General features: G+C 38.5%; 1 protein-coding gene across 1 annotated transcript in view; it reads right to left on the bottom strand.

Moving 5' to 3' along the window:
- The window catches only part of LOC105925883 (vitamin D3 receptor A), a gene marked incomplete at its 5' end in the record, with an annotated part of 84,302 nt that overhangs the window by 26,997 nt on the left and 31,995 nt on the right, over positions 1-25,310 (bottom strand). The window contains 2 exon segments of the mRNA XM_036129729.1: positions 3,366-3,496; positions 6,052-6,199. Coding sequence (XP_035985622.1) covers positions 3,366-3,496; positions 6,052-6,197 — 277 coding nt within the window.

The following is a 25,310-nucleotide window of genomic DNA, read 5'->3' as shown; positions in this document are numbered from 1 at the left end:
TTGCTCTTCCCCACCTCATACTGAGTCTCTAGGCTGTTATAATGTCAAAATAATAAGCAGATGAAAGTAAACGTGGAGGGCATTCTGGGACGTGAGAAGCTTTCGGAAAAACTAGTTGTAGCTAGTTGTAGTTTTCCCTTTTCAAATGATGCCATGACAATTAACCTTTCATCCACAAGACTGTGACTTCTTTTTATATATAATATTTTATTAGCAACTTTTCTTGCGCATTCTAATGAAATGTGTCCTCTGCATTAAACCGATCCCTTAGGGATCAGTGGGCTGCCACTGTATAGTCCCTGGGGAGCATTCTTGGGCTAAGGGTCTTGTCCGGGGGCCTAGAGTGGTAGTCTGTGGGATTCTAACTGGGGAACTTGCTGCCTTCCCAGGACACAAGCGCCCTGCTCAAACCACTAGGTCACCACTCCCCTGATCTGGCGACGGGATCAGAGCAAGACTCACCAAACCAGTACAAAAGAAAGTAATTTTGGTTTCCACCACGTGCACAACAACCCAAACAATGGTGTGCATGGAATAAACTAGACTGTGGTTTCCCCAATGTTTGAAAGTGGAGGTTGCAATCCAGTTCCTGTTGGCTTTGACTTTATGTCAGCCACAAATAAACTATTTAAAAACACTCGTGGCCTACGTTTGTGTTCACGACGTGCAAAACTGCATCACATGCTGTGCACATTGCTTTGTTGCTCTTACAAATCTGGGGTATTACTAACAACTTGGGTTGTTTTTACCTTTTACCAAGTGGTTCAGTGAGACCGAGACTGTATTGGGACCTGTAGCTCCTGGTCAACCGTGTCATGTGGCCTGCTCTAAAAAAGCTGCTGGATTTAGGTAGATTTATGCAGAGGGCAGCTGAAACAATGTCATTTAAGTTGATAGGGTGTAGCGGTGGCGCTGGGGTAGTGTGCACGACCCATGTATCGAGGCCTCGATCCTTGACGTGGCCATCCTCGGTTCAACTCCTGGACCTGGACCTTTGCTGCATGCCTTCCTGCTCTCTCTCAACTCGATTTCCCCTGGGTCCATTATTAAATAAAAGACAGCAGTGCCACAAAATGTTATGAAAATAAATGTATGTTTATGATGTCCAAATCAAAGGGCTAAATTTATGAAGCAAGGGAATAACTTTTTCAGTGTCAGCCTACGGTTAACTGGAACCCGACTGAAATATGTTAAAAATAAAAAATATAAAAAGGTGAGTACATGTTAGAATACGCTTCATATACTTCAATACACTTTAGCGGAGTGCTCTGTATAGAAACGTTCACAGCAGGAGGAAGGTGCAAGGTTATTGAAGATTGTAGCTTTGTGTGTCAAGAAAAAGCGTTTGCATCGAATTTAGTGAAAAATTGGAATGGGGCTCAATATCGGCAAATGCCTATTTTTAAAATGACCCAGACTGGTATTAGGGACGAGATAATCCTGATGAGGATACCCCTGATGTTTCAGTAAAAATGACATTCCTAAACCTGCCATTAGTGTCTGAGAAATGCAACTGCAGCAGTAAAACGCTTATTTCCCAAAATATCCTTAGTAGACTTGACAGGCCGTATTTCAACAACGTTACTGGTGGCATTTTTCTGCTGATATTCCGTTACGCTGAGGATGTTAGGAATTAAGAAGTTGTTTTAACGCTGACAGCTCATGTTCTAATAATCCCAGCGCCACAAAGAATTCACTGTGATGTCTGGAATGCTACTCGGTTTTCAGTGCCCTCCTGAAACGCTCACTGGTGCTGAGGAGAGTAGGAGCTGTAGGAGCTGTAGAAGGTGTGAGGCAGTAACCTGTCATTGCACTTTAAGCCGTTTACTGATGCGTTTGTTTTTTTTTTCAGGATTATTATAACTGTATTCAGGACACAACACAGAGGCTAGAGCATGCCTGAGAGGAATGAAGAAACACCGATCTCTGGTCAGGGTGGAATTGATTTAAAACAAGTGTCACACTTGTGACATGTATATGCTCAGACCACAGTAAAACGTTCTAGTCTGTCTGGCGCTGGACATGTCTGTTTGTCTCCTTACATTCAGACTTTGATATTAGTCCCAACCCTTTACATATATATATATATACACAGAGAGATAGATATATATACACAGATATAGAGATATAGAGAGAGACACACAGATATATAGATAGAGACACACACATAGATATAGAGATAGACACAGAGAGAGAGAGAGAGAGATAGACACAGAGAGATAGATATAGACACAGATAGATAGAGAGAGAGATATACACATAGACAGAGAGAGAGAGAGTTATATATGTATTGTTTTAAAATTAGGATCAAACTGGACTCTGGATCTGGATTTGAAATCGGCTACCTATTGTTTTAGAACAAACTGATTTGTTCCGAATCGGATTCTATATAACTAGATATGAAGTGGACCTGTTTTGCTAGTTTGCTAGCCTTTAAAAGGAGTTTGTTGTCAATTGGAGCAATACAAATAAGAGTGATGAATAGGACCAGCTACTGTGCAATGATGACTTTTCAGAGCCAGACCCCACCGAGTGTTTTAGTTGCCTAACTATGGTAGTGGTCAACAGATATGAATAATCCAGCACCAGCCCTCACTTGATCAGACCTTTGATGGTTATTTTACTGATTAAAATGTGACTTTTCCTTTAAAGGGAAAAGCGGAAGTGTAATTAATGTTTTTATCTACCAGTAAACTGAAGTTGATCTACTGAAGGTGTGTTCTGTTGTTTTCTCTGAACGTGTTAGAACCTGATACAACTGATCCAGTTTCCGCCTCGGCATTTACTGCTCTGTGAGCACTAATGAGAAAACCCTTCTTGTTTACCGTTTGAGATTATTCTGCTCACCTGGAAAGACTGAAGTCCGCTCAACCCAGTCACACAGACACACATGAAGATTCCCGACCAGAGCTATCCCTGTGTCAGCCTAACTCAAATATTCACATAGTTTGATGCACAGCAAATCTACTTACTATATTTCCTAACAAATACCTTACCTTTTTTAAAAAGGTAACCTAATATTTTAGAGTTTACATCAATCAAGACAAATTCTTTATGTGCTGGAAAGGAAACAAAGCTCCATCATTATAATGTCTGATTTCCTGTATACTAGACAGATGTCGACTCACTCCCTACCTCCAACTCCCCACAGTGGGAGCACATCATCAGCAGAAAGTCTCTGGGGGTTAATTACATCAGAGAACAGCTTTTGCTAAGGAGACCTGCTCATTCATAATCCAGGAGACATTTGGGATTAATTCAGACACAAACATGAAGTACGGTTCAAACAATGAACAAGCTACAAATACGAAGGGATCCCATCGGCGACGTTTGAATATCAAAGTGCTAAAAATCGTCATACTCACATTCTTTCATCATGCCGATGTCGATGCAGCGTTTAAGACGACAGGCTTGGCAGTGGCGCCGGTTGTCTTTAGTGATGGTGCAGCTCCCGTTGAATGGACAGGTGAAAGAGGCTTTACGTTTCATGCTGCGCCTGTATCAGTGCAAAAACACTCGGTAACTACATATAATATAATATAATATTATATAACAACATATAATAACATTTTTAAATGACCGTTTCTGTGAAAGAAAAATGTTTTCATCCCTTACACTTGACTTAGTGACAGAATTAGTGACTCGGATGAATAATGAATAGGTTTCTGACTGCCCTGAAAGCAGGCTCACGTGGTCAGATGAAGTCATTATGAACCTCCATCTCAAAAGGACGTGGTGAGTTCTAAACACTGTAATACTGTGCAGAAATGAAGCATGCCAAGTAAACAAAAAAAAGATTCATATTTGTTTCATCCTTACCAAGTAAAAAAAAGGCAGAAAATGTATTAATTAAAATGATAAATACACAGATTCTGTTAGAACAGAAGCCTAATCACCAATCATCAAAGGTCAAAGACAAAACATTTATACTAGTACTGTGATGCACCTTTTTATAGCTGAATAAAAATCATATAAAAGGTGCTTTGATGAATAGATTTGGCCAATCATGTGAATAATTGCTGTGAGAATCAAAACTAGGCTCTCTTATGGGTTGCGGTGCATAGAAGAAAAAAAAAAAAAAAAAGCAAATCACCATCTAAGATCTCAGAAAAAAAAAAAAAGGAAATCGGTATCAACCAGAGAAACCCTGATTGGTGCATTTCTGTTAACAAAATTACAAAAACTAAATAGAGATTTAATTTAGCCTTAAGCTGCAGTTTATTTCTTCAGGCCAACTCAAATGAAATGGCATTTCAAGGCATTTTTGAAAGACAAATTGGTCTAATTCATATTTCATTCTGCCAAATGCAAATCAATCCAAATTCAGTCGAAATCCTCCAATTTATTTCCATCACGGTTAAATTATTGAGTCAAAGGTAACACTTTATCTAAAGGGCTGTACATAACACTGACATGATGTCATTCAATAAATTATGACACTTTTAATGCAATGTTGACAATAGTTACATTTACATGGACAAAAGTAATGAGAATAAAGGGCTGATCGGAATAAAATGTGTCCTATAAACATGTTAATTTGAATGTTAATTTGAATATTATGATAAGATTAAGCTCAACTGGCATGAAATTGCATTCTGAATGAGAGAGGTAGTTTATGCTGATTGACAATCTAATCAGCATGCATGTAAACACTTGTCAGGATCAAGTTATTCTGAATGTGGCAAGCTGACCTGAGTGGGCATGTGCGCCCCACGTCAACGTGACATATTTCCACTTTGAGTGGCAGAAATACGTCGCGGAGGCAAAACTGTCTACGCTCCCGAAAAAACCTTTCTATTTGAAACATTAAAAGAGGTCAAGATTATCTATTCAGTCACGTTTCAACCATAATTAGAACCCGGTGCAAGTTCAGCCAGGGCGTTCGGAAGACACCGAACTATAGTGAACAATACTGCTTTGTTTGCCATTTCTTGTTGTTCAGCAAAACGGCAGTTCTTCTTCTGACAATGACAACTTGATTTATCAAGAAATCATAACCCATCATAAATATGTCATAACTGGTCTAATTAGTATGAACATCTAAAAAGTTATTTAGATATATGTTTGTATGTTTTGAACGGATAGCAGTGGGGCGAGGTGGGTTTGCGGAAGAAAAAAATACAAGTATTGTGCAAAACAAAACAAAGTCTATCCCTTGTCGATTGGTTTGGTTAGGGTATTTATAAGCATTTATCAGTGTAATAACACTTATGATATCTTGATGACAAGTCTAAATTGTTGTATTGTGACTAAGGCCAAAGAAGATATTGCACCAACAAAGACTTAAAGCATTTCTCAGTATAACAACACTTAATGACATCTTTGCAACTGGTCCTACTTGTTCAATTTCACTTAAGGGAAAACATTGACCCAATTAAAATGGTCTCATGACAGCCAAAGTTAAGACCAATCACATATGACAGCATAATGTTAACATCTAAATAACTTTTTAGAGGTTTATAATTAGACCCATTATGACATATTTATAATGGGTTATGATTTCTTGGTTAATGCCAAGCTGTCATAACAAAGGCATTTGAAACAATGTCAACTTTGCATTAAAAGTGTCATCATTTACCAAATGACACTTAATGATAACAGTGATAAACATTCATAGAGACCCCCTCATGTTCATGACAGTGTAAAGTCAGTCTTCTGCACACCCCTTTAGATAAAGTGTTACCGAGTCAAATTCATATTAAATTACATTCGGTCCAATTCAATCCCATCTGTGGTAGAGTGAAATTGAATTAAATAATGTCTACTGGTACAAGTTAGAATGAAACACATATGTTGGACATGGAAATATCTCTAAGAAACACATTTCAATGGAAACGCTTAACCACTTCATCAGCTCCAGGAATTTAACGTAGCTGCGTTCTGGTCTTTACCAGGAGCTAGTTTGTCAAACACCAACTACACAATAAACACCCGGGATGCTACAAAATGTTCATTTTATAGGGGCAGTACTCTCTTTTTAACATGACAGCAGGCGAAACATGGTAGAACATGTGAAATCTGAGAACGCAACATTAAACTCACTGAACCCACCTAAAGAAGCCCTTGCAGCCCTCACAGGTCATGGCGTTGAAGTGGAAGCCGGTGGCCTTGTCCCCGCACACGCCACAGATCCGTGGGGCATTGCGGTCGAACTCATCAGGTCCAACCACTGACGTCGTGACCGTCATGGGCTCCATCACTGAGCAGAAAAGAGGGGAAGGGGGGGAAGTTTAAAGCATGTGTGACAAAATTTACTTATTTCTCCTGAAGTCAAACTAACGAATGGAAGAAAGGAGACAAAACTGACAGGAAAGAGAGAAACATTCCCTACGAGCTCACATGCAAGGAGGTCCCCCGACTCTAAACTAAAAGAATTAGCTTGTTTCGTTGTGTCCCTCCGCAGTGTGGAAGTCGTTCACTGGGTACCTGACAAGGGAGATGTGCATTTTCTCTTTTTATCCAAACAGGCTTTGAGCTATTAGCATATTTAGCAAAAGGTACTGACCGCCACACTCTGCATCTTGCAGCTATTGGCTGGATGAGTCAGTTAAAGATGCAACCACACACACACACACACACACACACACACAGTCTAGAAAACCGTGAAATGACTGCCATTAGGAGAAAATAAAAATTAGTGTCCTTCGCCAAATGTTGTGAAACGGCCAATCCATTTATTACTGCCAGTTCTCTGCAGTGAGTTTTTTTTCCACACATACACCATCTGGACATATTCTATGAAATAAACAGCAGCGGGAAAGAACATACCAACTGGCAACAGTGTTCAATCTAACCCCATCAACCTTCACTAAAGGACACTGGTGGCTTCAGTTTAATTTGACCCTCCTCTAAAAAACAAAAAAAGAACAAACATAGAAGACTATCATATAGAAGCAATCTCTACACAGAAATATAGTGATCATGGTTATTTCTGGTGCCTAAAGTGGTGTAATGACTTGTTTGTAGTTGTTGTTTTTTTCAGAATTATAATTAATAAAATATGGAAGAAACATTTTTTTTTTTTATTTTTGGATGACCCAATACTCAATTTTTCATAAAACCAGTGGCACCGGAATTGATTTTTAAGGTGGGGGTGCAGTGGGGTTGTTTCATCAGCTTGCACTCTCTGTTTGTACGCACCTTTCCTGCGCTCATGCTCATTGTTGCCATACAGTAATGTTCACGTGTAACTTTTTAATCACAATCACCAACTAATCAAAAGGTAACTTGCAACCAGAATCTTTTTCTTGGAAATGGAAATTATGTAACGAACTGCGGCGCTCATGAATATGAAGATGCTCTTTTTTCACAAAAAGAAGTGGAAAGGTATTTCATCCGCGGCAAAGTGTAATAGTAAAATAAATCGCTTCTCTCTGTATGTCACTGTCTCTTCGTCGCTGTTCACACATCTGCGGTGCTGAAAATGTCACCTGTCATCGTTATCCAGGTCATTTACTGAGGATGATGATCATTAATAAAAGCAACTGATATGTAAATACTGACCACGACAAAAGGAAAGAATCTACACTGGCGGAAAGACACAGTTTGCCACTGCGGTGCAGAAACAAACTTGCGGTGAAAACCAGTAATCCAGTAAAGAAATGATTCAGTGGCACCTGGAGCTGTATGACTGTAATGCTGTGTTCAGACCAAATGTCTTTTGAGCATCGGGTTTACATGCCAACTCTATGGTGGACGTTAATTAGGGGGTTTGGAGAGGCTGCAGGACCTCTCAAAACCCCGTCACACGCATCTTGTGCTGCACCTTTCGCGCTGCTGGCTTGACGTGCATTAAGCGCCTCTAGAGCGGCCGGCGCAAGAGTTGGAAAACCGGAACTTTTGCAGCCTAATGCGGGGCGCGAACCAATCAGAGAGACTGCTATAACACGTAGTGGGGGTTTTTCAGACAGGAAAAATGATTCTACTTCAGGTCACTGATAAATGTTAACATCAAGATGCCCACTAATAGATGGACAGATGCTCTTCAGCTGAAATGGGGCGCCTGTACCTGGTGTCCTGGCTGGAGAAGGGGCACTGATGCGGGTCAGCAGACTGTCAAACTGGGCTCGGGTGAGACATAAATACTCCTGAAAGCGACCCTCGTCAGCGCGCAGCTCCTACAGGAGGTGGTGACACTCGCCAAACTCAAAACGCCTCTGAATTATCTGATTAATTCAGACACGCTGCAGATTATATTATTCAGCAAAAAAAAGTCAAGCCATTCTCTTGATTTCATCTGCAATTTTACAAAGAGTCCGGCAGAGTTCAAGAAAATAGTAGCTCCTCCCCACGGGAGCCACTTTTTAAGCGTGCTGTCAGACTTTTATGTGCACAAGCGTCCAAGTTGAGATGCTGAAAAGGCGTTTGGTCTGAATGCAGCATTACGCCTAGACTTCCTAATTTTGCTTTGATTACAAAAAAAAGTGGTATAATTACTTGACTTTTTATTCTTTTTCTTTTGGGAAGAAACTAAAATTAGAAATAGTCTTTTGTGGCAAGATCTACATGCATCCTTACTAAAATTAAATTAGTGAGTTTACCTGCGTCTTTATCTGCCAGCTGACGCTTTTTCCATGAGCTTATTGTGACTGTATGGTGAAGCTAACTAAAACTAAGAACATGAACTTTAAGCAGTGAAATCTGGTTGAAACATTGCCAAAAAGAGTAGAAATTAAGTGAATGTTTACACTTCACAAACTTTTTTTTTTTTGCCTTCTTTTTGTTTTTTTTATTGTAATCAGTGTGTAATATTTCAGCCTGGTTCTGACTAGTCATGTATGATGGTTTGAATTATGGCTTCAATACAACAAAAAAGCACAGTTACCGATCTTTTCTTTTATTCCACAGTGTTTACAAATTGTTCAAATTGTGGAGGGTTTTTGAATCCATTTAATACATAGTGCTGTCAACCAGCCCAACAAACTGCCTTTATAACACAAACACGGGGCAACTTCAAAACTTCTAAGTTCCTATGTGAGTATAAGAGCCTCAAACACATCTTTAGGGCATCAAACTAAAAGCACCTGCATGATATGAGGAAAACATTAAACTGAAGAAAATGTGGGTTGATGGGAACCAGTATTTTTATAGCAATATTTTACAATAATATCAATCTCATCTGTTCTATTGTGAGTGTAGCCGAATTTTACATAATTATGTTCACAGGGGTCTATCCAATTCGTCAAAAGCATCATGGTCAGGGTTTTGAGAGTGTAAACATGGCTTTAGGAATATAACTAGGCAGTACTTTGCAATATCAGACATATTGAAAATGTTTTATTTTTTTTATTATTTTTATTTTTTAAATGTGATTCGGTATATAGTGCAGCCCTATATCCCTGACATACTGTTTGGCCAAGGTTCGGGTGTCTGTTGAGGCACTGAGTTTCCCTCAATAGAGACCTTGAGGTGCTGCTCTCAGTATTATTGGCTTTATACAACTTTCAACAACTTCTTAATTATTTTTCTTTACATAACCTCTTAGAACAGACCGCAAGTGACTGGAATAAATACACGGGGAACTCTATTTGTTGAACTCATAAATGCTACAGTTTGTGTTTAATAAGCTTATCTACAATGCTTATGAGAAATTAATAATTTAGGCTTTACTACCCACTCATGATAAATATTGTGTTAACAGCGCTAAAGATACAGTATTACAAATTAAAATGTGAAAATTCTAATTACAACGGAATGGTTCTCTGGATGTATGATGGCTGAACAACAGGGTTTGAACCGGTTTCTATGCCAGTTCACAGAGAGGAGAGATGTCCTCACATGACCTCTGGCATTACAACTAAATGAGGACAAAGGGGGGGAGGGGGTGCATGCAATAGATTTCAACAAAGCAGCAGTCACGTGGCTACATAATATAGCCTGTGGGATACAGACGTGCCCAGGAGTAGGACTCGGATTAAGTCAAAATGGGGACAAAGAGACGAGAGCAACTACCGCTGATGAGCATTTAAGGTTAAAATAGGAAATAAGCAGAATCTGTAAGGGAAGGATGAGAGAACATGAAGACAATTGGCAAATTCAGATTCAGCAGAATCTTACCGCATCCTGGTTAGCGTGACATTTGAATAAACAAACCCTAAAAAAACCATACACACCCCTGGCCAAGGAATGTTTGAATTTCAAGGATCTGACATGATCAGCAGCCACTTCACTACCCCACAAAAATTAGGACATATTACTAAAATGCATGCTGACGCTTAGTGTTCGACTTTTGAGTAGCTGGCTTTGCACGGCAGTGATTAGACGTCATGTGGACTGTGTGCTGGTGAAGTGTGATACGACCGGGCAGATGTGCCCACGAGAAAAACACCGGACCTCCACCGTTCGTCATTATGTGTCAAAAACAGCCTTGTTTACTGGTGCAGCACCAGGTGAATAATTAAAAACGTGCAGATGGGGGGAGACGGGAGTAAACACGGCAACAGATCTGTGAAAACAAGACCCACAACAAGCAGTACCATTACCCGAGCCGAGAAATCACATTTCTATGATTTTCCAAAACCGTCAGACAACTTCAGCATTATTCCTTCCCTTTTCTGATCACTGCATCGATATTCTGCTTTCCTCTCACTTGTTTTCACTTTTTACACTCCTTCGTAAAAAAGTGCTGCATTTATTTTCCTGCACCTGAATAACAGACTAAAGAGCTTTAGCAGCGAGGTTTTTTTCTTTGTTGCCATAGTCTTCCACCGCTACAGCAGAGCAATTGTTGCTGCTATTATTAGAGAATGCATGCAGTCTTTCTTTCATCACCCATCTTCCAAACCAGTTTTGTTTGAAAGACTGAACGCTCTCTTCCTGACATTTTCATAACCAACTGCAGACATCCTGACTGTGTGATGATCTGGACTGAAAAGTCAATGACCTTTTCATTATTAGATTTGGAAGTGTCGGGATTACAGAAAAGCTCAAACGATTTATTGTCACTTATCCTATAAAATGTCTTTCTCTTTTTATTTGTTGCAAATACATTTTTGTATTCATCTGGTTGATACCAGCACTCGGGTAACATGACATCTCCAGTTTGCCAAAGAAGAAATTGAATTGAGACATTGTTGTTGGACGAACCAACGTCAGCCGTACATAACTGCCTCTATGCTTCAATTCAATTTAGTGTGTCTGTGCTTGAATGGGAGAGAGTAAATGAGATACTGCAAACATCTTCCATTAAATATATTACACAGCTAAGGTCAGGGTGTACGCGGAGCATGACGTGCCCTGCAAGCATGAAGCGCTGATTATAAACAGAAATTCATCACAACATTCTTCTTAAAGCCGAATAAGTGTTGGACTCCAGAAACATTTATATAGTTTAAAAGGATAATGAACACAGCATAATTCTGTTTGTGTGAGAAAACAAACTGTACTTCTAACAACCAGGAGTAGTTCATAGTTTGATATTTATAATTGATATTTTTAAAAAGATCGCTTTCAGATTTCAGAGGATTTGTCGAACACACCCACAGCGGGTCCTACTGCTAATTTGTAAAAATCGGCATTTCTCTAGGCCCATGGGAGAGCTGCACAGTTTATTAAATTACAGTCTATATTGTGTACAATACTGTGATAGCAAAGGAGTCATTGGATGTAATATTTGGTAGGATGTTAGGTTTCAACCTCTATGCATGCAAAATATGCATGTCAACAACATATTTTGTCCACTCTTGATATGCATCTTTAGTGTCCAAGATGCAATTTTTTATAGAAAGAGATGTGGGCAGATAGATAGAGGAAAGAAAAGAAAAAATTGAAAATGTGGCCAACCAATATAGTAAATTCAATACTACGCAATGTATCCACATGTCATGTTTTCCTAACACTGTGCCACTCGAATGCATGGTTTCCTAAATGGTAATAATGTCTGGGCATATTATTTTATGGATCTGAAGTTTTCCAAACCAATGTGTTTTTAGTAGGGGTGTAGTGTTAAGACACATACAGCAAAGAAAAAACAACAAAACTGAAGGTCAGTACATGTCTCAGTTTTAAAAGAGATAGTTTGGTATACTTTAACCAAGAAAAACAAAGTTGTGCTCTTATTTTTATTTTATTGAGCAGTGAACAAAGAATATAAATTTCTTAAAATGGTTGATTGTATTATGTTCAAGAACTTCAAAATGGCTAGTAGAGAACTGACTGATGATTTGCTCTGATTTATTTCATTTAATAAAAAGGTAAACATGTCTAGACAATACCTAGATAGATAAATTATAGAAAAGTAAAGCTGCTTGAAAATGATCAGTGTTGTTTTGTAATGTTTGAATACGATGGCAATATTAGAGAATGAAAATGTTTAAATAATTTTGGAGTGCTCTAGATATCAAGAAGGTCCAGTGTGCATGTTGTACTTAAATGCACCATAGAGGTTCTGATTTTGATTTTAGCAGATTTTCTTCCAGTACCAGTGATGTTTTATAGTCAGCTTGAGATTGTTTAAGGTGAGTAATTAAATGAAGTTTACAGTAAACTACGTATGACAAAAAGCTTTGGTCCTGTCCAACTATTTTCCTCAAACTTCCCTTTAGCTGAATGGCAAACCTTAATGCTCCTGAACATCAGCCTTTAAGGATATTTGGGAGTCCTCTCTGCTTTGTTTTGTTGTTGCTTTTTAATGTTCTGACAACCAAGGCTAGCTTGCAAACTCTGTTTCGCACAGTAAGGTTTTCCACTGAAAGGGTTGTACCAACGCTGTCCAGTACGAACATGTGTACGGTCACGCCCCCGGTTTTTAACCCTTTACAGCACTGCAAAAACTGAACTAAAAATAAGTAAAATTTTCTTAAAATTTGGGTTTTTGTCCTTGATTTGAGCAGGTAAATAAGATGATTTGCCAATGGAATAAGATTTTTGCACTTAAAATAGGAAAAATTCATCTCCATCATCTTATTTCAAGTGCAGGATGTCTAATTATCTTATTTTAGGGGTCAAAATACTCATTCCATTGGCAGATAATCTTATTTACCTGCTCAAATCAAGGACAAAAACCCAAATTTTAAGAACATTTTACTTATTTTAAGGTCTGTTTTTACAGTGAGTGTTCACGGTGAAAAAGAGATTCTATTGAGCATTGAAGCTCCCGCTCTGCTTGTGCTCAGATATCCCCCAGCGCTAGCTTTATGAAGCAGGACGCATTTTTTATACGTTTTGACTGCGACAAGACTGTAACTGTAAGCGTCAAGTCATGTAGGTTTACATTCACCTGAGTCTTTATAGTTAAATAAAATTATCCATGTTTTAGGTGGTGTTGTCACAACATGATTACAGTTTTCCTAACCTATTGCAGCAGGAGCTTGAGGCCCGGGCTGTTCCAAGAAACGCTACATAAATATCAGTTGTTGCAAACATGTTAGCCTCTGATAAATGGGACAAGAAACACCATTTGTAGTAACATGCCAGAATTAAGTCCAATATCAGAAATATTTCAGTTCAAATGCAAGTGCAAAAGACATGCGGTAGTTCCTGCATCTGAAAACTTAAAGACTTATCACTTTATATCACCATGTACTCATAGATACTGAAAAAAAATCTTAAAGCTAAATTCCTGATAAAGTTGCTCTATTTTACATGTTTTTCTGCTTGTGGTGTCAGATAACACAGCACATCATAAAGCAGCGACGTGATAAGCAGCTTTGACGGTGAAACCATTCCCAGACTACTGGTGCACAAAGATAAAACTGTGGAATCTGTACACAAGCTACAGATAACGCTAATAAAAAAAAAGTGGCATAAACAAAAGCGGCTCACTTAGTTTTAAAGAAAATGCGACCTGTATGCAACAGTTCATAGCAAATATGGAACTTTCAAACTTGGAAACGTGTAGCTTTGTCCTCTTAAAAGACACTGCAAATGTTTTGGAGAGTATAAATACCTTTTGTCATGTCAGTTTTTATGAAGATAAAATTGACCATCTTTTTACATTGTTTTATTTTCCACAGAAACCAGCTTCTTGGCTGAATTAAAAGTGCAATTGGAATTTTGCATCCTAATTGGGTTATATGTAACTATATTTAACCTTGTGCCCAACTGAATACTTAGATGGAACGTTCCTCCCTAACCGCTTAGGTGTCTTTCCAGATATGGGCAGTTTGTATTGCTTAAGAAAACTAGTTTTGTTAGCTGAACCTGTTCCCCCCACAGATCCTGTTTCAGCCTTGTGGCTCCAATTACTCACTGTGTGGGTCATCACTGATGCAGGCACAAAAACAAAGTAGTGGAAAAAATACTATATAAAATTAGACAAAAAGGAATAAAACTTTTTTTTTTTTTTATCAACCACAGCATTGCACTTCTACCAGTTAATACCATTGTTTTTCTGCTTCTTTTTAAAAGTGCCATTCAAAGCTATTTTTGGGGTCATGTTTGTCACTCTTTTTTTGAAATGCTTAAGAAAAAAAAAGTGCTTTTTACATTGTCTAAAATAAATTACTGTCACTTGATGGTAAATAAATGCTATGAATTGTTTAACAACTTTAACAAGAAATGTCTGTGTGATTTCCCCTCGGTATTTCCAAGGCCTTTAGGGTTTTACTGGGATGGGAAAGGCATTTATTCATGCTAATTAGAAACAACGACATGTGTTGTCAATTTACTATAATTGTAGATTTACTACAGGGAAATTACAGGATTAAGAGGTCTGCAGTAAAGGAGGACAAGATCAAGCTGACCTGGACTTTTTTCAAAAGCAGTTTCAAAAACATTAATTTAATTAACACTTTTTTGCGAGAGTTTATTTATTTTTTTGATAAAAAAAAAGGATGGAAGTTCCCACCACTGCACCAATCTTCTTTGCCAGTCTTCTTGAACTGATGCAAACAAACATCTCCCATCTGACAGATTATTACTCCATTGATGAGGCTGACCTCTCATCGTGTGGTGAAAGTGGTACGAAAAAAGAAGAATCTTTTGAAATCGGGGAAACAAAGGTTCCCCCAATTTCTTGAAAGTGGATCCTTCATTTTCCACCTAAAAGGGTGTCAGTTTATAATCAACTACAACTAAAATAAAATAAAAATCTTGTTTGCATTAGGTTGTCACAATACTAAAATTTCAAACTCCATACTGGCAGTAAGAACAGTAGCCACTGGTGACTTCTTACACTAGCCAGCTTTTGAGCGAGAGACAGGAGCCGGCAGTGTTGGTTTTTTAAAATAAAGTAAATTTTAACATTTTTGATACTTCATTTTAAACTCTGATTATGATTAGAATAAGTGCTCAAATCTACCGTATGTTATATCATATCCTTTATATTGTTTTGACTTTTTTTTATTGATTGTGAAGGCGGCTTTTATGTTGCTGCGGCGGGGCGCCACAATCAATTATATGTAGCAGAGACCCTGTTGTTTTCACAACACTAATCACACAAGCTACACTAATTGCTAGTATAAGATGCTAATTTGGTGTAAAATGTTTAAGTAAAACCCAGATTTATCAACTCCTCACACACAGTGTGACAAACCTTTAATCCCAATATAGATTTCAACTTCACTCGCAATGGAAAAGCTAGAAAAAAATGTTTTGAATACTCTTAAGTCATATAATGTTACAGACTACTTATAAAACAGCAATTGGAATTTTCTAAAATTGTTATCAGTAGGCCAAAGCTTCAAAAACTCAGAAAAGCCCCTGCTGAAATAACTTATTTTCTTCTACGCTGTCTACATCAACAAGCAGATTTATTTTAGTCAGACAGCTCTGGTTTCCTGAGAGGTCTTGAAAATATACCCATGTTCCCAACAAACTTTAAGCTTTCAGTAAAAGTATCTTCATAGTTTCACACAAGACTCTCAAGTAAGTTGAAGTGGTTATGTTGTGCATTAATATCAATGCAGGAGGCCAATACATGAGAGATCAGCCCGCTCTATGGGTGGTGCAACAGGGAACATGATGTACTTTTCCCACCAGCTGCCTGAAAGTGGGCCTCACAGCCGACTCACAGACTGGAGTCCAGTAGAGGACAATAAAGTAGCAGGCTAGGTAGATCGAGGGTTCCAGCGAGGAAAACTTGTCTGTCAAAAGTATTACAGTGGAAAGGAGAGATGTTTATTTATATGATGTGTGCGAGACCACAAGTATTGGAGGTTAAACACTGAATTACCACAAACAAGACACAAGTGGAGCATAATTGGAGTGAGCTCATTTCCTGCATGTATTTATTGATGTTTTTTCATCCAACTATTTAATTATTTGCTGACCAAAAGCCAATTTTTCATGCAAAAGAAAACTATGCGAAAACACTTGCAAACAAGTGAAAATTTAGAGTGAAACAGAAGGCAACTGGACATAATGTAGTGCTTCTATATTAGGTACTGTATGAGATTTATTTATTTCTTACTAAACAGCGTGCATAATGAGTCAACAATTCACAAAATGTTAACCATCCTATTTATTTGTTTAAAGATAAAAACGATGACACAAAGTATATGCAAATCATTGACAATACAATTACCTGTAATCAATTATGATCATTCACACGCTATGGCTTTTCAAAATGCTCAGTCTTCCAAACCTTAAACCACAACACTTTTATGTTTTTGACAGAAGAATTATGTACAACTCATGAGTGCCGTCATTTTGAATTGAAGTCTATTTTGAACTGAGCGGAAATTAACTAAACACCCTCTACCTGGTAGCATTGAAACGCATTCTCGTCCAGAGGAAACTGTTCAAAGCAGAGAATTTCAGAACAAAATTCTCCATTCTTTTTGTTTGAGAAGGAAGGAATCTAGTCATATATAGGGAGTGTTGCCAGATATTGCGAGACAAAGAAGCAACCACCTCTATGAACGCGAGCTCAAAAGAAGCACAGCGTGCAATAGCGGAGGGATATTTGAATATTTCAGCTCGTTCATGCTGTCTATAACGGAGCAGGGCGAGCAGAATTACATCAACATTACTTGTGAATGTCATACAGAATATTTAAAATGCTATTTGTTGAAAGTTGTTAACGTTCATGTTTTAAATAATCAATACAAAATCTAAGACACAATGCCACAAGTGTTTTAATATGGCAAGGGTGTGTTCATGTCGTTGTGGCTGCTGGGTGAAGCAACACTGTTTTTCCTGAAATGAAAATAACTTGGATATGAGTTCACAGTGTCCGATTATCGGACACAACCAAACAGTCCGATAATCACAAAGACACTGTACTAAGCACTTTGTAAAACAGCCAGAACCAGTAAAGGTAGACAACTTTGAACAGTTTTTTCCAAATAAATTGTGTGGGTTGAGTAATGCTATTGCAGATAATATTAGCTAAATGAGGACTTGTTAATACATGCCAATATATCATGTTAAGCTAGTTAATAAGAATACTATTGTTACCTGTGTTACATCCCTTGCTAGTTAGTTCATGGTGAGAATAAATAAGCCCTCTTTCATTTCTGTGTAGAACTTGTGCTCATTGTGGCTTTCTACATATTTAAAATCTTTAGTGCCACAATAGAAAGAGCAGAAGCCAGCAGCAGCGGATGATGATGCTGAGTCTTCACAGGTAAGGAGAGGTCACAACTTGCTTAGTAAAATATATCTAACTGCAAGGAGAAACCAAGCAGTTATCAGGAGAGGCTTTTCACTGATATTTCAGAGTAACTCTCATTCACCCTGTAAAATATTTTATTCTGTACTGTAAAAGGTAGTCCAGGGAGAAAGTCATGAGTCAGGGCAGAGTCCAGGCTGGAGCACTGAGAGGGAGAGCCTGCAGACACTGACAGAGCAGGGGATTGATTCTTCGTTTGATTTATTTGTTAAATATTTATTTGCAGATATTATTTGACTTCTGCATTATTTGCATTCTTAAAGGAAGCAATGATGCACCATGCAATTTTTCTTTATCTTGTTGATTTGTTCTGTTACATTTAACTAAAATGTGGATTTGTTTAGTATTTTTGTCACTATCTATGTTCCATGTTGTGTGATAAGTAATAATTTGCTTACAGGAATTTTATTTATTTATTTACCAAACATCTGATGTTCAGCATTTTCATTTGGCACCTTATAATCTGGCTACTTGCCTTGTAGATGTCAGAGGGTCATTGTGTCAACTCAACCAGGGATTGGGAGCTAAAACTCTAGATTTGGTGAATTTAAAGAACTAAAGTTGGTCATCCGGTGATGCACTGTTGCTGTTGGTGTTTATGTGGTTCCTTAGCCACTGGAGAGGTGCGAGAGGATGATAAATCACTCAATAGCCACCTGAAGAAATATGTCCCCTCACTTCTGAGAGGATGATTATACACTTACTTTGCATTTTTTGTTATAGGGCAAAAATTCCACCAGTAATATCATGAATATTCTTACAAAATGTAACAAAAGCAGTTCCTGCAAGTTTGCAAGGTTGTATAGGTGCATTACACACATTCCACTTCAGACAGCAAGCTCAGGCTATAATCTCAGGCTCAAGTAGGTTTAAACACTGTATCAATGAGATCTCAAAACATCAAGCAGCATTTGATCCAGCCGGTGCTCGTGCACTGATAGTGAGCCCGAGGCCACAAAGGGAGAGGCCGTTGTTTTGTGCCGGTACGCGTATCTGTGCATCAGCCAGGTCTGTAGTATAACAGGACAGTCCCATTTGGCAGCGGTCATGTTACAGAGGGCAACTCCTGTAATTGGTTGGCATACGGCACGCCCCCTGACACACAGCTAAACACACACATGCTCACGCTCAAAGTGTAACCGGTGTGGATAGACTAGTTAAAGTCAAAATGGATTTTTTATCTGGGAGAAATTCAGGGCTGTAAATAAGTTGGACCAATCAACGTCTAATTAAACAAACCAGCGTCATTCGAAATAAGCTAATCTGAGCCACTTAGTGCAGCCTTTTCAAAAAGAATCGCATTAGTTTGCCCGTGTCAAAGACCTGCGATGAAGTGGACCACGTTTGGTGTCCACGGTTTTCTGCTCCAAACCTCTTTGTAAAGCACAAACAACAAAGTGAACACTTGGCTGAAGCAGAAAAGCTTTTTATCCTCCTTGCACACACCCACTCGCCAGCAGGGAAAGTGCTTACGATGCTGCTAATTGTGAATGTTGTGTGCCAGTGTGTACAACTTGGTGGGAGGTAGTTTTATACAGGCGCTATAATCACAGGGTCTGAAGCAGGGCGAGCTGGGATAAATACAGGTGGGCACTTGGCTTACTCTCAGCTGAATGAATGCATGCTCATAAACACACACACACACACACACACACACACACACACACACAGGTATGAAATTGGTGTGAGAAGCATGAAAGTATGGACGGCAAACACAACCTATGGCTAGAGGACACCTCATTATCATGAACGTCTGGGAACATTATGGTTTCTCGGTCATTACAGTAATGGCGGGAGGAAGGTAGGTTGAATGAAAACTTTACGTTGGTATTGTTCAAATGGCTCAGGGTCAAAAATGCTTATCACCAAATTATACACCCATTTCCTTCCCCTGTCCTTAAATCACTGGTCTAGATTTATTTTAATTTGACATATAGAGCCTAGATTTCCAGGATATGTTCCTTGAATGATTAAATATCATATGTACTCTAACTTATGGCACGTCTCAAAGTTTGCTATGCTACTTTCTAAGCAGTTCGTAACTAAGTGCTAAAGACTTTAGCATTTATCTTTACAACGGTTTTGATAACCACCTGGAACGTTTTTACTGTACCTTGCCTTTAACCCTCCATAAGTACTACATAAATTGCTCCATGTATTTGTTTATAAAGCTGCTCAAACCTATTTTGAAATTGTATTATAATTCCTGAAAATGTGCATAGTGCAATTTTATTTAATAGCTTTGAGGCATTGACTTATAAAATGAGAGATTATGATCCATGATTGTACCAAAAGAACTATGACTACCCTCCATCTGATAGATATTATTTGAGTCACATAATCACAATTTTCTGACAGTGGACTATAAAGACATTCTTGAAAATTATTTTAAAGGATAAAATTGAAGGTATAAATGCTTATGGGGATGAAATATTTCCATACCTTTAAGAAATGGTGAAGCAGCAAAATGACCAACACCCTTATGGGTCCTTCCTAGATAGTAATTACAGTCTAAATATAGCAACCATATTGATGAGGTAAAACTTTTGTTCTAAATATGCACTTCTGCAACAGTCTATCTACTTTATTTGGGTGTTTATTGCTGATTTTTTTCAATAAATATTATTTGATTCCCTTAATTCCCCGAACTGTGACTTCAAACCCGAGGTTTGTTTTTCCACCATTACATGCCTAATTTACGTATCAATAAATTACAATTCCCAGATACATTACAACCACACTTTGGGGTATTTGTGAAAATATCCTCTTAAATGAACGAAGTCAGGTATAGTATAAATTCCTCCATATTTAGTGAACAGATTGAAATTTCGTTCCGTTTAGAACTACTTTTAAATCCATGCCCCAGTTTTGGTTCCCTGTGTTCCCTCTCCCTCTACGCCAATTTACAGCAACAGCTTTGAACTTTAGACCTTGTTTTCTAGGCAGAGGATAAAAACGAGCTGGCCGTCAGACTATTGGCACATGGTCAGAGAGACAGAGAGGGAGGAGCCAGATGGAAAGACAGAGAGGAGCTTGTAAAGAAAGGAATGAAGTAATGAAAAAACATAAGTCCAGAACTCAGTAATGAAAGGAAAAAGTGAAAAAAAGTGAATGAGATGGGAGCAAAAATGGATAGAAAAAGTAAAAAAAATAAAACTAAACCTATAGGGCATAAAAGGAAACATACACAAGGAAAAACAGACTAAAGAAAACAAAGTTGTAATGCAAGGAGGCAAAACACAGAATACAGCCGAACTTTTATTCCACCATCTTATATTAAATACATTTCTGTCTTTTAGCAGGATCACATATGAAAGCGACAAAGTTGTAATACAAGAAGGCAACAAAACAGAATACAGCTGAACTTCTATTCCACAACTTCATTTACAGTACATTTATTTGCTTCACTTAATAACACTAAACAAGTTTTCTTCTGTCTGCATGATCACATATATGTGAGTTAAGTCTCACTGGATCAACAAATCCTTATCAACTGCTGCTACAATAGAGTACAGGGCCAAAGGGAGCATCAGCTGATTCATGTGTTGTGTCACCACACTAGGCTAGAACGAAAGCACAAACAACTGAGGCACACACACATGTGTTCATACTGTTCTGTTACAAGGAACTTAACATTTAACAGGTGAGTCTGGCTTGGTGGATAGTGGTCGCCTCGCAATGAATAGAACTGCATTTTATAAATTCAGTTCATTTACATTCCACCATACAAATTTGAAAAGGTAGCATGAAGAAAAATCTGAGATTGAACCTTCCCCAGTATCATTAATGTCTGCCGCTTAAGAACATGAAAAAAAGAAAACATAGACACTATATTAAATAGTGATACGGTAGATGGAGCTATATTACACTCAACTGAAACTAGAGCACATGAATGTAAACATAACTGGGATAAAGAAAACAAACTCCTGAACTTTAGCATTCATACAGACAAGTCCAAAGTCGTTACAAGTACCATAAAACACGTGGTAAAAGTACTGCAGCCACACGAGGAAGTTTCCCTACATCAGCAGTCGGCCAACAAATTAAAGTTTGGTCGTATCCGACAAATTTTTTAGTCCTATAGGGGGTTTCAACGACACGAAGCAACGCCGAAACTAACATTTGAAACTGTCTGGATGCCCCATCTGCATAGCCAGCTACAAACTGACGTGTTGCGTCCGTTACAGGGTGTATTCGCAATCTTCACATCATCCTGTATGCAAAGGGTGAACATACCATCTCATTATATATGTCACTAAACCTCCGTTTCTTTCTGTTTAGCTGCCATGAACACACCAAGTATTCTTCATGATTGTTTACGATACCAGGCATGGAAATTTTGAGCGTGTAACGTCAACCGTTTCTTCTCTTGTTTACTGCATTTCTACTGGTTATGTTGACTGCTGCCGCCCTGTGTTTTTGGAGAATACTGCGCCTACGTCCGTGTCAAGAATATACGTCTACAGGACTTCTATAGGCCTACTTGCAGTACCAAGAGGCCTGCGCGGCGACCCAAAGCGCATCATTTTACCACATGTTTACTACTGCTAAAGAATCAACGCACTGTTGAATAAACCCTCAGAATAACTAAATCTTAATATTACACACATAGACGAACATGGTCAATTTTCTTAAATGATTAAGAAAAAATGTACGCCCACACGAGAGGACGCAGCACCGCTCTAAGCGCTGTAGTAGGTATGCCTGGCCCATTGGTGCTACTGTGACACTGCCACAGAAACATGAAAAAACACACCGGGCACGCATGCGCAGACAACTCATGTGAAGTAAACACAGCAACGTGGCAGAGGCAGTCAGACACAAACATCTATGCATGTTCAAGATGACCTTTATGTGAGTTGGCAGGGGACACACCGTCTAGAATGGGCTTGTTAGAAAGGAAGAGCAGGAGGACGCTTTTAACAGCCTTAACAAACCCAATATCTGCTTTAGCATGAACACAACACCAGATGGCACCATCTTTGTTGTCACTGGTAACCCACATGTGTGGGTTACAGATAGAGGCGAAGCTGTAAAATCATCATTTAAGGAAAGATGCAGCCCACATGTACACACAGAAACATGAAACCAGTGTTTTGAAATTTACCTGCTCTGAGACCCAATTTAAAAAAATTATCGTTTACAGACTCCCAAAACGGTGTTGCCTAAACGACAAAACACCTTTGCGGATACACCTAATCTCAACTCACTGTGGACGGGCACTTAAGCCTGCTTAATGCTTGATGCATCAGCCAGATCCACGTGGCCATATTACGTCATTTTGGCTTCCACGCCCTTCTGCGCGGCCAAAAGTTTCCGAACTACAGTCCCGCATGGAAAACATGCCGGACGAGCAAGCACCCATTCTGCCGGAAGTTCGTAAATATAGATATCTTTATGATTTGGTCCATAAAGATTACAGTGATCAACAAATTGTTAACAATTCCTAGATATAAATCGTTGTCACTCTTGGAAAAAAATAAGAGGCTTAAATGTTGGAAACAACTAGTTTTCTGCTTCTACATGTAGTGGGGTAGAGTAGCTCGGCGTAGGAGCGCAACACTGCCCTCTGTAGTCTAGGAGAAAAGTGCTACTTCAGAGGAAGACCCACACAGAGCATAAATGCTGCAGACGTTGTGTCCGCACGTCTCATTCCTGTGCGGTACCTACGTGTGTCAAGCATAAAGCAATCTTTAATCTCACACTATTATGCAGACAACTAGCTCCCCACACACAGGAGGCCTGGAAATGAAAGCAAAACCCAACCAGATTTAATCAGGAAACCAGACTGGTTTTCTGGAAGAAAAAGAAAGGATACAGCGTGACAGCAACATACGAATTACTCCTCTATTGTACTTTGATATTGCAATTAGTTTCATTATTTCTAAAACAAGAGACTTTATCACTCATTGTTTTACTAATATTTACAAATTGAGATTATTTTTCTAACTAGACAAATTGATAGCATATTATGTGCTGTACAGTGGATTTCACCTCAGAGTAATTATTAGACAGGTGATAAACATGTAGTCCTGTTAACATTTAATAGGGGAAATTATTTCCTCTGCTCCACCCTGATCAAAGAGGTTGAAGTATCTTTGTACATCAGAGTCCATAATCTTCATAGTAATAGTAACTAATGTAAATAAGGAATTACAACTAGGAAAGCTACACCCCCTTCTTTGTTATCTGTGATGATGTAACAACTTGTGACTCAAAAGCTCTAAATTACAAAACCAATCCCCGTGGCTATTGTAGCTTTAGCCTGACACTTTAAAGGGAAGGATGAAGAGAGGAGTATTCATTTGCCTCCAGTCTATTTTTTTTTACAACTGCAGTGAACAGGGGATCCAACACGCTGGACCTAAAACATTTCAGCTTTCACCAGACTAGCAACCCACAGTTTCCACAAAACACGTCACCACGTTTTATTATAAGGAACATTAACCAGCAGGATAATTAACATACCATTACATGAGCACATCACCAAAGCTACTTCTTAAAAGCAATTCACAGACATCCTGTTTACACCAAAACAAAAAAATGTACTGGAAAAAACAACATTACCTGCAGTTAGGCAGTTTTCCCATGGCTGTTACTTCTTTGTCTGTTTATGTTTACGTTCCTGTTCCTGCACTGTACCATTGTGCTCTGATTAACTATATTGCTCCATTATAAAGAATTGCTGCGTTTATTTTATTCAAACAGAAACTAAGACTTGGTCAAACTATTCTTACACCTGCTGTATATTCATTCATTCATTCATTCATTCCCACTAACCATACAAATTAGAGTACTGCAAAAAAGAAGCAGAAGGGGGTCTCAACTTCCAATGACTTTCCCAGATGCTAAAAAGGATGCATCACACTGTTATGTTGCGGACACAATACGAACACACTGCTTTTCAAACAATCTACACACCGTGGCCCTGGTCAAGTAGTTGAGTAGGTCACATTATCTGATAGCAGCTTAGACATTATGTCATTTAAAGTGGCCATTGTTTCTGAGGTAGGTTTTGCCAGGGGCACAATGGCTGTCTGAAAGTGGTCCAACTAAAACAAATAGCACATTAAACCAGGCTGTAATTGGGACCAGATCCCTACTGGGGTAAACTGTGGTCTGAGAGGCAGTACAGAAGGCAGTGAGTGCTGGACGGACGAACACTCACACACACACACACACACGTTTCATTTTTATTTTATTTTTTTAGGTTTCATAAGTCGACGTTTTCCCCAGACATTGATGTCAGAGATGTTGAAAGCATCACATTCAGTTAGCAACATCTTAAGTCATCCTGCCAAAACAACAAATGTGCCCAGTCATTTTTCAACAATGATCCATCAAATAAAAACAAATGTTGAGAGAACTTACTGAAAACAAAGTTTTAGATATGGTCAGTAAATTAAGGAGAGCTGTTTTTTTTTTTTTCTTTGCCGTTATTTCTTGCTGCGATCCACTAAAACTACAAGGGATTTGTTTTTCAGGCAACAGAAGCAGCCGAAGCGGTTCCTGTGTGGTCTGTGTGTGTTAAAACACTACAACAAGAGGTGGAAAACTTTATTCATATATTTCAATGGACCAACAAAAGAACCCTATCAGTCTTAACTAGATATAAGTAGAATCTATGTTCGGTTTTTAATCATGCTTGTGCCTATATTCCTTTTTGTACATGACGTTTTCCCTTATTTCTAAGGAAACAACATTACTTATTATTAACATTTAAATATGATTACCCATATTTAAACAGTAAAATTATGTG

Source organism: Fundulus heteroclitus, unplaced genomic scaffold, assembly GCF_011125445.2.
Source record: "Fundulus heteroclitus isolate FHET01 unplaced genomic scaffold, MU-UCD_Fhet_4.1 scaffold_208, whole genome shotgun sequence".
NCBI lineage: Eukaryota > Metazoa > Chordata > Actinopteri > Cyprinodontiformes > Fundulidae > Fundulus > Fundulus heteroclitus.
The sequence above is the reverse complement of the archived record's forward strand: the minus strand, read 5'-3'. Positions and strand labels throughout refer to the sequence as shown.